The sequence below is a fragment of the Erinaceus europaeus genome, chromosome 1, assembly GCF_950295315.1.
Source record: "Erinaceus europaeus chromosome 1, mEriEur2.1, whole genome shotgun sequence".
NCBI lineage: Eukaryota > Metazoa > Chordata > Mammalia > Eulipotyphla > Erinaceidae > Erinaceus > Erinaceus europaeus.
Genome location: NC_080162.1, coordinates 131,606,807 through 131,621,121, shown reverse-complemented (window position 1 = coordinate 131,621,121; position 14,315 = coordinate 131,606,807). Strand labels below are relative to the sequence as shown.

General features: G+C 37.1%; 1 protein-coding gene across 1 annotated transcript in view; it reads right to left on the bottom strand.

Moving 5' to 3' along the window:
• Positions 1 to 14,315, bottom strand: part of CSMD3 (CUB and Sushi multiple domains 3) — a 1,712,448-nt gene that overhangs the window by 610,146 nt on the left and 1,087,987 nt on the right. The window contains exons 28-29 of the mRNA XM_060195764.1: positions 13,198 to 13,389; positions 5,152 to 5,290 (exon numbers count right to left, since the gene is read on the bottom strand). Of these exons, the coding sequence (XP_060051747.1) occupies positions 5,152 to 5,290; positions 13,198 to 13,389 (331 nt within the window). The remainder of the gene's footprint in view (positions 1 to 5,151; positions 5,291 to 13,197; positions 13,390 to 14,315) is intronic.

Genomic DNA, 14,315 nt, shown 5'->3' with positions numbered 1-14,315 from the left:
GGACCCATGCAAGGATCCTGGTTCGAGGGTCATTTTGCAAGCTCTGAAGCAGGTCTGTAGGTGTCTATCTTTCTCTCCCCCTTTCTGTCTTTCCTTCCTCTCTCAATTTCTCTCTGTCCAATCCAGCAACAATAATAGTAACAACAACAACAATGAAAAAAAAATGGCCACTGGGAGAAGTGGATTCACAGTTCTGGCATTAAGCCCAAGTGATAACCCTGGAGGAAATAAATAAATAAATAAATAAATAAAGTTAGATGAGATGGTGTGTGTTCAGGGTGATATGGCTAAAAAATACTAACAGCACATGTATACACAATGGACTATTACTCAGCTGCTACAAACATCATCTTTGCTTTATTTGGATGGAGTTTGAAGACATAATGTTAAGTGAAATAAAACAAAAGAAGGGAAAATACTGAATGAACTCACTGAGAGGTGGAAATTAAGAAATAAGGGACAGAGAGGGGAAAACACAAAGTAAAACTTGGACGGAGTCCTTTTGCATGAGGACTCCACCATTCTAAGTGCTTTCTTGTTTTTTGTTTTTTGCCTCCTAGGTTATCGCTGGGGCTCAGTGTTGGCACTACAAATCTCCTGCTCCTGCTCCTGCAGGACTTTTTTTTTTTTTTGGATAGGACAGAGATAGGATAGGGAGATAGAGAGGGTGACAGAAAGACACCTGCAGACCTGCTTCAGTGCTTGTGAAGCGAGCCCCCTGCAGGTGGGGAACTGGGGGCACGAGCCAGCATCCTTACACAAGTCCTAACACTTTATACTATGTGTGCTTAACCTGGTGTGCTACTGTCTGGCCCCAATGGCCTTTCTTTCTTTTTTCTTTAATTTTTTAAATTATATTTATTTATTTTCCCTTTTGTTGCCCTTGTTTTTTACTATTGTTGTAGTTATTGTTGTTGTTATTGATAACGTCACTATTGGATAGGACAGAGAGAAATAGAGAAAGGAGGGGAAGACAGAGAGAGGGAGAGGAAGACAGATACCTGCTGACTTGCTTCACCACTTGTGAAGCAACTCCCCTGCAGGTGGGGAGCCGGGGGCTCGAACCGGGATCTTTATGCTGATCCTTGTGCTTTGCGCTGCTGCACCACCGCCCAACTCATGGCCTTTCTTTTTTTATGATAGAGACAGAGAGAAATATATGGGTGTGAGGAGTAGTGGGAGAGAGGGAAGGTGAGGGAGAAATAAAGACACCTGTAGTACTACTTCACCATTCATGAAGGGTCCCTCATGAAGGTGGAGATCAGAGGCTTGTACCGAAGGCCTTACGCTTGGTAATATATTTATTCTACCAAGTGCACCACCACCCATCCCTCAAATTAACCCTCTAATAATGAAAAATATACAAAATACTTTTTTTCTAGAAGCATGACCATTGCTCCATAACGATTATAGAATCTACAAGTTTAGAAAGTAGAAGATAAGCTTCACAAGCTGTGAAGCAGATCTGTAGGAGTCAGTCTTTCTCTCTTCCTCCCTTCTTTTCTATCTCCCCATCTACTGCCAATTTTTGACTATCCTATTAAAAAAAAGGAGAAGAAGGAAAAAAAGGAGGAGGAGCAGCAGGAGGAGGAAGAGGTGGAGGAGAAGAAAAAGGAGAAGGAGAAGGAGAAGAAGAAGAGAAGAAGAAGGAGGAGGAGGAGGAGAGGAAAAAGAAGAAGAGGAAGAGGAAGAAAAAGAATAAGAATGGGAAGGAGAAGGAGAAGAAGTGGTGGTGGCAGTAGTAGTAAAAGAAGAAAAAGAGGAGGAGGAAGATGGTTGGGAAGAAATGCCTGCCAGGAGCTGTGGATTTGGAGTGCTGGCACTGAGCCACAACAACTAGAGAACAAAAAAGAAAAGAAAAGAAAAAAAAAAGAAACAAAAAAATTAAGAAGATATTTAATCAATGCATCTTTTCAGGAAGTTCTAGACTCTTGGTTGTCAGAGCTATTTCGCCTATAAGACAGAAAGAGTGCATTTTTGTAGTTCTTTTAGTAGGTGTTTAATGAATGTAGATGGTCCTTTATTGGGTCGAATTTGGGGCAACTTGGAATGCTGCTACTCATGACCACAGAATGTGAGCTCAGATCTACAGGAATGCAGAGGTCACATAGGCTCCTAAACTGAATATGAGCCACAGACCACATCAAATCAGTGGGGTTTACAGCCAACAATATTTATACCCCTTTCCTATATTAGGGAGCTACTTACTCTCTTTCCTGATCCAGCTTTCTGGTCCTTTTTACAGCCATGATATCATTTTCCCAGACAATAACTTGGATCTACCTGAATATCAGAGTACTGGCTCAGGGGAAAAAAGAAAAAGAAAAAAAAAAAAAGACGAATATAGCTATAGGCCATTTGGAACACAACTAAAATATAGCTATCTGCTAGCTATCTACAAAATGGAGAACCCCCAACTCTTCATCTGCACTATTCCAGCCTTTAGGTTCATGATTGTTCAACAATTTATTTGGCTTGTATGTTAGCTTTCTTTTCAGCCACCAGGTTCCAGATGCTAGCATGATGCCAACCAGACTTCCCAGGACAGACAACCCCACCAGTGTGTCCTGGAGCTCCACTTCCCCAAAGCCCTTCCCCACTAGGGAAAGAGAGAGGCAGGCTGGGAGTATGGATCGACCTGTCAATGCCCATGTTCAGTGGGGAAGCAATTACACGAAGCCAGACCTTCCACCTTCTGCATCCCAAGGTCAGAATAGGAAAGTTATCAGTGGAGGGGATGGGATACAGAGTTCTGGTGGTAGGAATTGTGTGTAGTTGTACCCCTCTTATCCTATCGCTTTGTCAGTGCTTCATTTTTATTAAATAAATAAATAGAACAGAAAGAGTAGTCTGGTCTATTTTGGAAGTCACTTATTAAATATCATCTCATCAATAACCTATGAAATAAAGAATGAATTATTTCTATCTCCCCAATGAATACAGCAAAACACTGAAACCTCAAAGGTTTTCATAAGGTTACATAATAAAAAGACCTAAGTGGAGATTAAATGTAGGTCATATGCTTCATGTAACACAGCTCTCTAATACCCAGATATGAATTATAATTATTTTAATTTATTTTTATTTATTTCCCCTTTTGTTGCCCTTTTTATTGTTGTTGTAGTTATTATTGTTGCTACTGATGTTATCTTTGATGGATAGGACAGAGAGAAATGGAGAGAGGAGGGTCAGACAGAGAGGAGGAGAGAAAGATAGACACCTGCAGACCTGCTTCACCACCTGTGAAGCGACTCCCCTGCAGGTAGGGAGGCAGAGGCTCGAACCAGGATCCTTATGTTGGTCCTTGAGCTTTGCACCAAGTGTGCTTAACCTGCTGCACTACCACCCAACTCCCTGAATTATAATGACTTTATAAGTAAACAAAAACAATGTTTGATGAAAAAAAAAAAGGCCTGTGGAAGTTGCAGACTCACTGTGAAGGTACCAACCCCTGGAGAAAATCTAAATTGGTGGCAATCTAAAAATTATTTATTGCATAACCATTATACTATCACCACCATCCATCTATGTTTTTTCTTTTTCTTTTTCTTTTTTACTATAGAATGGAAATTAGAATACCTCTGAAATTTTCTTAGAACTAGGTTCTGGCATATAACTAACATTCCTTTAAATTTTATTTATTTATTTGATAGTGGCAGGCAGAAATTGAGAAGGTAGGGGGAGATAAAGAGACAAAGAGCGAGACAGACCTACAGCCCTGCTTCACCCTGCAGGCAGGGACCAAGGACTTGAACATGGGTCTTTGTGCACTGTAACATGTGCTCTCAACCAGGCTCACCACCACATGGTCCCTATATTACTAAAATTTTTACTACTGTTGGTAGCTTTGCTGCTATCAAAAATAAATGCATCTGGAGAGTCAGGCGGGTAGCGCAGCGGGTTAAGTGCACATGGCGCAAAGCACAAGGACCGGCATGAGAATCCTCGTTCTAGCGCCTGGCTCTCCACCTGCAGGAAAGTCGCTTCACAGGAGGTCAAGCAGGTCTGCAGGTGTCTATCTTTCTCTTCCCTTCTCTGTCTTCCCTTCCTCTCTCCATTTCTCTCTGTCCTATCCAATAATGATGACATTAATAACAACAACAATAAAAACAAGGGTAACAAAAAGGAAATAAATATTTAAGTAATAAAATAAATGCATCTTACAAAGTATAGAATTAAAAATATATATATATGATTTTAGACATTAGTTTGCATTTTTAAAAAACTGGCTTTAATAAGTAAGAAAATATTACATAGTTAAGGTTAACATTGAACATCAATATCAAGTTGGAATTTGGTAAGATGCTCATCCATTAGTTTTCAGAACCTCATTCTTATCTTTGGTATCACACAAGGCTTTGTAGGCTACAAACTGCAAAGTGTGCTGGGTAGACAGCCTAATAGTTAATCAGAACTTTTATGCCAGAGCCTTTGAAACCTAGGCTTCAATCCCCAGTATCATCATAAATCAGAATTTTGTAGCACTATAGTAAAATAAAAGGGGCCCCGCAGTGGTGCACCCAGCTAAATGCACATAGCACTAAGCACAAGGGCCTGTCTAAGGATCCAGGTTCAAGCCCCTGGGTCCCCACTTACAGGGGGTAGGCTTCACAAGTGGTGAAGCATGTTTTCAAGTGTCTGTCTTTTTCTCTCCCTTTTTGTCTCTCCATCCTTTCTCAATTTCTCTCTATCCTATCTATGAAAAAAAAAAAAGGACACCAGGAGTAGTGGATTCATATTTAGGGCAACCAAGCTCCAATGATAACCCTAGAGGCAAAAACAAACAACAACAACAAAAACAGTATAGTAAAATAAATAAACAAATGCACAAATATAAATTTCTTTACAATCTAAAAATACTGCCTCTGAAATAGCTCAGTTGGGTAGTGCTCTTCTTTGTCATGTACATGACACAAGACTGAGACTAGTCTGGCCCCCAGCACAGCTTTAGTGTAGTGGTTTCATTCACTCACTGTCTCTAGCTCTCTGACTTTCTATCTCGGTATTAGACAAAAAGAAAAAAAAAAGGATTAGTATTAATATTACCAAACAAACTGGCCTGTGTAGAAACAACATTTTGACTAGTACAAATGCTAAATTAAAGTGACCTCTTTTTTTTCTTTCCAATTATGAAAGTGTACAGTAACTCACCTGATAAATGCTAAGGAGATAACATAGTCGGAGTTGACAAAGATGGTCCAATCACAGTCCCTGCTATGAGGATATGGATGAGGAAAGTTTGGTGAAAGAATAAAGCCTGAAGATCCTGTCAAATTGCCGCCACAGGGTGCTTTAAGTTAAAAACAAACAGAGTCAAGTGATTAATAAAGCTTATTAGCTATCAATATTTGCATGAATACTTCTCGCAGAATTAAGGAGATTTTGTGATCTTTTTAAAGTCAGGGTTTTCTTGTTTTTGTTTTTGTTTTTCAAGAACCAGCCATTAAAATATTAAAATATTTCATGTAGAGCTACATGAATACATTTAAATGAGCTGTTTCATTGCCTTTAGAAGAAAAGAAAAACATGCATCAATTCTTTTTTCCCTTTTAATGATTAGATTGCTTTATGTAAAAGAAAGCATTGAGAAGAGTAGAAAAGATGATGAATCCATGGTTGCTAAGGTAAAGTATGAAAGTAACCAAGGAAATAAGAGGCACAAAAGAAAGCAAAGTGAAGTAATCAATGGCAAAACAGGGTGAGATGTTTGACTCATTTTCGTGTCTTCCTTGGTAACCTTAATGTGTTTATGCAGGAAGAGACTGATCATCATTAACGAGAATGGGCAATTCCTTGAGAATCTAGAGCACTTTACAATAACATTGTAAAGTTACATTGTTAACATTGTTGTCACACTGAGTATTAAACTATTTCTGAATTGCAGCTGTCTGACTTGTCGATGAAAATAGACAATCTCTACAGTTACTGCAGTTCAGACAAAGGTTCCTGTAACACTTCAATGGAGAGGCTAAAAAATTGTCAGTGAAACTCAGAACAGATTCTTTAGAGGATTAATGATAAAATCTGTTAAACATGATTTATGATCAGAAATAATGCTTTACACAGTGTTGGCATCTTTCAAATATAAGAGAAATCAAGATATGGAGGATCCTGCCATAGTGGCAGAGTATAATATAAATACACAGAGGGAGAGAGAGAGAGACAAGCAGAGATAGAGAGACAGAAAGATTGGAAATCTCATGATTTTATGTCTATTTGAAAATACATAAGCATTCTTTTCATATCTGAATTTTTAAATTAGTTTTCTCATGAATCTCATCATTCTATTAAAAGGCATTTCAGACACTTTTGTATAAATTTCTAGAATATATTTTAAAAATAGTCACTTATATAAAGTTTAAAACTGGATTTGGAAAAAAGATAATTTTGATTGGGGCAGTATCTCAGCTTCTTATTTTGGCCTAAGTCTAACTATGCAAAAACCACCATTATAGTATTAGAAACTCTGCCATCCAAACTACAAGTGTCTACTCTCACATTTGCCTGTGAATCATAACTACCCATACCTTAGTCACATTAGATAATCCAAACATCAGATAACCTACTCTACAGATAATATTTATTGATTGTTATTCTGATTTAATTTACTCTCCACTGCTTTCCTATTAACTGTTTATTTCATGGAATTTTGCCAGAATGAAATGATTAGATATAAACTCCTAGATTTTTTGTAGTATCCCCTTTTTAATATGTTAATTCCTCTTGAATATTTCTCTGTACACTCAGAGAAAAAAAAGAGACCCTCCTATAGATAATAACAATATCCACCTGATCAGAGTCCCTTTTTCTTCTCAGGAATCTTTGTATCTCCCCTTTTATACTAGTTTATTCTCCACTCCCCCCCCCACACACACATACAATGCTCAAGACTGTCATCCACAATCAAGTGAAATAAAGTCCCCTATGACAAGTTTCCTTTTACCTCTTTCCCAACTAAACATTCTGAAATTTATCTGATAGCTAGTAAGCCTCCTCACACCCTTTTGAGTTTGGTTAAATGGCTTTCTGTGAAGAATCATTTTTTTCCTCTTAGTACTCAATAGGAAACGCATACCATGTCTACTAAAAGATTTCTCAAAGAATTATCTTGCTCTTTCCTAAGACCAAGCAGAGATCCTGAAAATCCTGTTCACTGTCTCAGATGATTAGGTGAATTTCTTGTCCTCATTGACAACATGTATAAATTGCTTGTAATAAAATCTGTTAAATATTTCTCCTTCTAGATTCCTGAATTTTGTCCCACCTTGTTATTTACTGAAGTCAGCATTATCAGACCTATTATCCAATCAGACTTCTGATTCAGCCCACTTTTTCACACCTTGTTCTGGCTAGCCTTCTGAACCCCTATCTATAGAAATGAATCCTTTTTTCCAAACTCTTTAGCTGCTTATAGATCTGAAGGTCACAATGTTCTCCTTATCAAAGTACTCCTCTGTCAGAAAGTAATTCTTCTTGAGTAAATGGGTATCATTACCTGTGAGGATTTTTTCCATAAGTAATATTTTGAAAAGAGGTATACTTTTATTTTCTGTTTCTTCATCTAAATGCCTGCCTATCAGTAGACAACACAAATAGCAAAACAACTCAACCACGGGGGTGGGGGGGAAAGTATTTACCCTAAGAAAATATACCCTAAGGTCTAAAAGCATTTTTATTTCAAACTATATTTAGATAAACACAATTACCTTTCTTTTTTTTTTAATGTTTAGAGACTATAGAAGTCTTTATTTGATACTTTCCACCTCTCAATCTGTCTCTAGCCTTTTCTATTTCCCTTGATCTCTTTGTCCCTAGTTGAAGTGCTTCTTAGGTCACCTGGAAATAACCTTTTTATGATGTGCATGACAGTATGTACTCTTAACCAGGTGCACCACCGCTCAACTTCTCTCTAATTGTGCCTTTGTAGAGATAGGTTAGTGAAAAAAATATATCAATAAAAAAGATGGCACAATTCCAAGGTCTTTGTCTATCTTTAATAAAGCCTGTGTCTTACAAGATGTTATTTCATAACTGGGATTCAATGCATACTATACATTCCAAATAAATATTTGTTGAATTGCTTATCTCTGCATTGGTGATGAAGGTAACAATAATGGCTAGTGATGCAACCTTAACTTAATTTGTAATTGTGCCTTTGGATAAAATAAGATATCTTGAGTTTAAATCATCTGAAAAGCAAATAAACTTGAAAATAATGTGTAACAGTAGCATATATATATATATATTCATAAAAGACAGATATGATAGCACAATGTTCTTTGTGTGTTTTTTTTTTTTTCAGGTACAAGGCAGTAGGATTATACTGATATGTAATATGCTGTGCAATTTTATTACTTTTTTTTATTCTTTACAGGGAACACTGGATATTTTTGTTTTTAGAAATGCTATACATATGTAAATACACAGACACACACAAACATATACCTGTATTTCTATATCACAAAAAATAAAGGGTATTTTATGATATACATCTTAACTATCTCACTTAGTATTTTCATGATTATACAACCATTTGAAAATAACATACTCCAAAACTCTAGCTTCTGGATTTCGGGCAGAGAGGCACCTGGTTAAGAGCACATAGTAGTAAGCACAAGGATCCCAGTTCAAGCCCCCAGCTGCGGGGGGTGGAGGGGGTGCTTGCTTCACAAGTTGTGAGGCAGATCTACAGCTGCCTTTCTTTCTTTCTCCCTTCTTTCCTTCCTTCCTTCCTTCCTTCCTTCCTTCCTTCCTTCCTTCCTTCCTTCCTTCCCCCCTCCCATTTTCTCTTTGTCCTATCCAATAAAACAGAAAAAAAAAAAAAAAAAACTGGCCCCAGGAGCAGATTCACAGTACCGGCACTGAGTCCCAGCAATAACCCTGGAGGCAAGCAAACAAACAATATCTCTAAATTCTATAAAACTTAATTTTAAGTAAATTTAAACTATTTGTCAATATTTCCTCATTATATTTTATTGCTTAAGTTGCTTTTAAGTATCTACAAAATCTACTCAGACATTATGTAACATAGTCTGTGCACTTCACCTTAAATACAACAAACACTCAATACCATTTAGAGCTGCATTTTATTTTACTCATATAGTTACAGAGCATTTAAAATAAGATTCTGTTTAATTCAAATAGATTTGTGAATTAAATTTTCAGATGAAATTCTGACAGTAATGATCTTCTGAGAACAGATTCTTAAATGAGGTGGTTATAAGTTCAACAACTAGTGATTATTAGTTCTTAATTTTTTTTCCAACTAGGTTTCATTTGATCTATTGTCTTTCTCTGCCACCAACCCATACTAATGTCTTTGTTATTTACCTTCATAGTCAATGCTGCCATTCTCCCTCTGGCAATGTCAAAGTAATCTTCACATAGAAAATTTTGTTGGAATGAATTCCATTAACTCTCTTAAAGATGACGTCCTTCTATTTGGTACTTGCTATAAGGCTGACTATTTTTACATGCAAGCAAAATGCTCTGTGCTCTAGGGTTTGAGACACAGACTTATGGGGTTTCCTAAAAAGTTCAGGGTTTAATCTTTGGCATAGTATTTCCAATCATAGAGCTCTTTCTTATCAGTTTCAGAGGTCAAGCTTTCTGCAGCCTTAGCAATTTTTTAGACTTTTAAGAAAAAGTTATTTTCTTCCTTAGAAAGCCTATAATGCAGATCCTCTCCTCAAGCTATCTTTTTCTACCAAAAATAATAAATAGTACTATAATCCATTAAAAAGAAAACTTTCTACAACTGGCAAAGTTTAAGATTTAGTGTTTAGTTTTTTTTTTTTCTTGGAATTAGAAGTTGCTAGCTAACGTCTTGTCTACCAGTGGAACTGTACAGCAGACAATCTCAAAATTCTTTAATCTTTCATGCTTTAAATTTTAGTACTTTCTAAAGTTTAATATGAGGCTGTTCAATATTTTAGTATTATAAATGTAAAAACATTTGATACAATATAGCCATCTGGTATTTTTAATTGGCAATCTATATTCTATCATTTCCCTTTTACATAAATCATTTTTTATAAAAAGTCCATATTCTAATTAAATAGAGAGTGTAATTTTAAGTTGACTTAAAACTGCAAACCTTTTAGGTGGATTGCTAATAAACAAGCAAATGACAACTTTAGTGTTTTAGTTTTTTGTTCTTACAATGTTGCTAATGTTTCCCCTTTTATGAGTGTTATGTTAAATGTAATTTTTCAATGTTTGATCATTTATAGTCTTGCAGTGGTTCCTTACGTAAATGTAAACTTAAATAAAAAATGTAAAGGAATGGGAGTCGGGCAGTAGCGCAGCGGGTTAAGCACATGTGGCACAAAGTGCAAGGACCTGCATAAGGATCCCAGTTCGAGCCCCTGACTCCCCACCTGTAGGGAGTCGCTTCACAGGCGGTGAAGCAGGTCTGCAGGTGTCTGTCTTCCTGTCACCCTCTGTCTTCTCCATTTCTCTCTGTCCAATCTAACAACGATGACATCAATAATACCAACAATAATAACTACAACAACAATAAAAAATATATAAAGGGATATATGGCTAAATTTGAACTGGCTCAAGTTATGCCTTTATTTTGTGCTTATGGGCCCTGCTCTGAACTAAATAAACCCCACCTTGTAATTACTGTCCTATTGAGCAGTATGAGTGACTTTCTGTAGCAGCCTGATTTAAGATACTAAAATGAAGAAACAAAAGACCAACTGTTGATTGTTATTGTCTGAAGATTAATATCAATCTATCCAAAAAATTCAAAACACATGACTAAACTCAGACTGTTTCCTATCTCTACAATCCCTGACTAACCCCAGTTCCTGTGAACATAGTTTGAGACATGTCACTTAGTAATGGATCCAAATCATGATTTCCATCCTTTTTTTTTTCTTCTTTGTTTTGCCTCCAGGGTTATCACTGGAGCTCAGTACTTGCATTATGAATCCACTACTCCTGGAAGCCATTTCCCCCATTTTTGTTGCTGTTGTTGTTACTGTTGTTGTAAGATAGGATAGAGAGAAATTGAGAGAGGAGGGGAAGACAGAAAGGGGGAGAGAAAGACAGTTACCTTCAGACCTGCTTCATGCTTGTGAAACAACACCCCTGCAGATGGGGAGCTGGGGGCTCTAACTGGGACTCTTGTGCTGGTCCTTGTGTTATTTGTTTGTTTATTTATTTTGGATAGAGACAGTGAAATTGAGAGTCAGTGAGGAGATAGATAGAGAGAAAAATGCTGCTTCATTGTTCATATGCTTCCTCCCTGCAGGTAGACACAGTGGGACTGAACCTGGGTTCTGGTGCACTGTAATATGTGCACTTAATCAGGTGTGACATCACCTGGCTTCAATTCACATCCTTAAATAAAGGTGCGCGTGCATGTGCACGCGCACGCGCACACGCGCACACACACAAAGTCTGATTATCAGTAAACAATGATTTATAAAACACTAATACTTCCTTCCCTTTATCATCTACCTCATTGTCTGCAGAAATGAAGTATCTGTGTACTCCATAAATGGCTGAGTGTTTAAATGTGGTTTGAAAAACAATTCAAATGTGTAAGTAGAGAACAAGTGATGTAAAATTCAGATTTTTTAAGGTTTTCATTTCACTAAAAAGTATAATCATAATAACGAAGGCACTTCTTTGTTTTGTTTTACTGCTCTTTTGTCAATAGGAAGAACTTACTTAGGACACATTTAATGAGTAGCAATTTTGAGTTGACAGATTATGCTATACAGTGGTTATATTGGCTTAAATAAACTTAAACAACTGAGTACATGAGTTAGTTCACTACTGACTGAAGTTTTAACTACTTTTATTGCCACTAGACATACATATTCACTGTAAGCAAATGGTCACCGATAATGTATTTATGGTTGGTGATAAGAAAAAATAAGGCTCTCTGCTACATATTTTTGTCCTGAATGCAGTAATCAATATAGTAGTGAGGAGTGCTGGGTGGTGGTGCAGTGGCACGAAGTGCAAGGCCCAGCTTAAGGATCCCAGTTCATGTCCCCAGGGCCCCACCTGCAGGGGAGTCACTTCACAGGTGGTGAAGCAGGTCTGCAAGTGTCTATCTTTCTCTCCCCCTCTGTCTTCCCCTCCTCTCTCAATTTCTCTCTGTCCGATCCAACAACAACAACAGTGGCACCAATAACAACAAAGGGAACAAAATAAGAAAAAAAAAAAAAAGCCTCCAGAAGCAGTGGATTCACAGTGCAGGTACTGAGCCCCAGCAATAACTCTGGAGGCAAAAAAAAAAAAAAAAAATATATATATATATATATATATATATATATATATATATATATATAAACCCTCAATGACCCTGGGTTCATGCTCCCAGAGGGATAGAGAATGGGAAAGCTATCAGGGGAGGGGGTGGGATATGGAGATTGGGTGCTGTTTAATTTTTTATATTTTACTTTTATTTCCCCAAATAGTCTTACTATTCTTACTTCCACTCCTCGGTTTATCTCAAATCCAGTGGATAAATAATATGGGTGTTAATTGTGAGATTTTTTTTTACTCGAGAATTTAAGAACAGAGAATGGAGACAAAATGCAGACAACTATAACCATGAAATGGGTTTCTACAAACCATTTGGTCATCAAAACAAAAGGTGATATTCTTTTGGAGCATAAGAATTGAATTTTGGAAAGCAAAAGCTTTGAACCTCAAATATGAGTTCTGGTATTTTTTTTTTCCTTAGAAGAAACTAACATTGGGGCAGGGAAACAGTTCAGATAGGTTATTTGCCTTGCTATATGTATGGCTAATGTTTGAACTCCAGCCTTATAGCAGAGGTATAGCATTATATAGAGAGGTGCTATGATACTGGAGAAAGCTCAAATGAACCTTCTAGAAGCAAGATTGATATGACCCCTCTTAGATATAGGTCTGAATTCAATTTTCACATTTTGAAGGTCATGTATATTTTATAAGGATTTTTCAAGAAGTTCAAATGTGAACCTTAATAGGATCTTAGAAACACTGAGAATCTAATAGATGTAGAGTTCCTCACCTCAAGGAAAAATGACATTCATTTTTCTATTCTGTGTCCATTTTGGAGGGTTATGGATCCCTGAAATTTCAGACATTCATATATAATCTAGTGTAGAGTGTAATTTATAATCATCAAGATATGTTTTCACAATATTAAAGAATATAACATTTTAATGTTTATGTAATTCATACCTATACAAACTGGTGGGCTGGGCTGCCAGAAGTATCGATTTTCTACCTGAATACAAGTTATTCTTTCTTCTCCTTGAAGCTCATACCCTGGATCACATTGAAAAACAACTGTGTCCCCAGGTTCTCGCCCATCACCATTTCGAGTCCCATTCATGGGCACCCCTGGGTCACGGCATGCAGTGGCAACAGAACCTGTTGGAAGACAGAAATAAAGCTTTCATTCTGAGGCTGTCAAAACCAACTCCACAATTCCAAATCCTATAATTTGCAATGCTTCACTTATCCATGTGGTTTTAGAAAATTAACTGGGTTGCTGTTTAGATGCCTGAATAGTAAATGGCTACTAAATAATTTTTTTTTTTTTTTGCAATTAGTACTACAGCATTTTTGTAGCTAAATAGTGTATTTATTGAGAAATGTGAAACACTTTATCACAGACACTCAGAGAAGTAGAAAAGAAAGTTGGAGGCTAATAGAACATATTGCATGGTGTGGGGCTATGTGTAAGCTTGATAGAGCTTAGGGAAAACTCCCCCCATCCTTGGATGGAGGTCTGGGAAAGACACTCCTTTGTAAGTCTCTCTCACTGAGATGAGCAAAGGGGAAAAACAGTCTCTCAGACTCAGTTCTCCCTTTTCAGACTCTCAAGCCCACAGAGACCTCACTGCCTCTTCCCATTAACCGCAGGCCACATGGCTGCCTGCCTTAAGGTTCATTCAAAGTTCACATAGTCACCCAGAGTTCGCACAGTCACCTCACTTTTGATCACTAGAGAAAGCATACTCCATCAAACACCTCTCTGACATCAGTCAGTGAAACTCCAAACTTTATTTTCTTATAGCTTTGATAACTACCATGCTCTGTTTATCTTCTCTCTATCTCACCCTGCTGGTTTAACCTCTATGTTTCTCCCAAATACCTTTGGATAATTAAGTTGCTTGCATCATGGAGAATAATTGTCTTGACCTTTATGTATCTCATCAATTCCTGTCATACTAGCCCCCTACCATAGGGGCAAACTGACCTTTAAGAAACCTGTAATTTCTGACATATTTGAAAAATATTATTTATCTAAATCTCTATTTAAGCCCATGCCCATCTGCCATTAAATGAGAGTG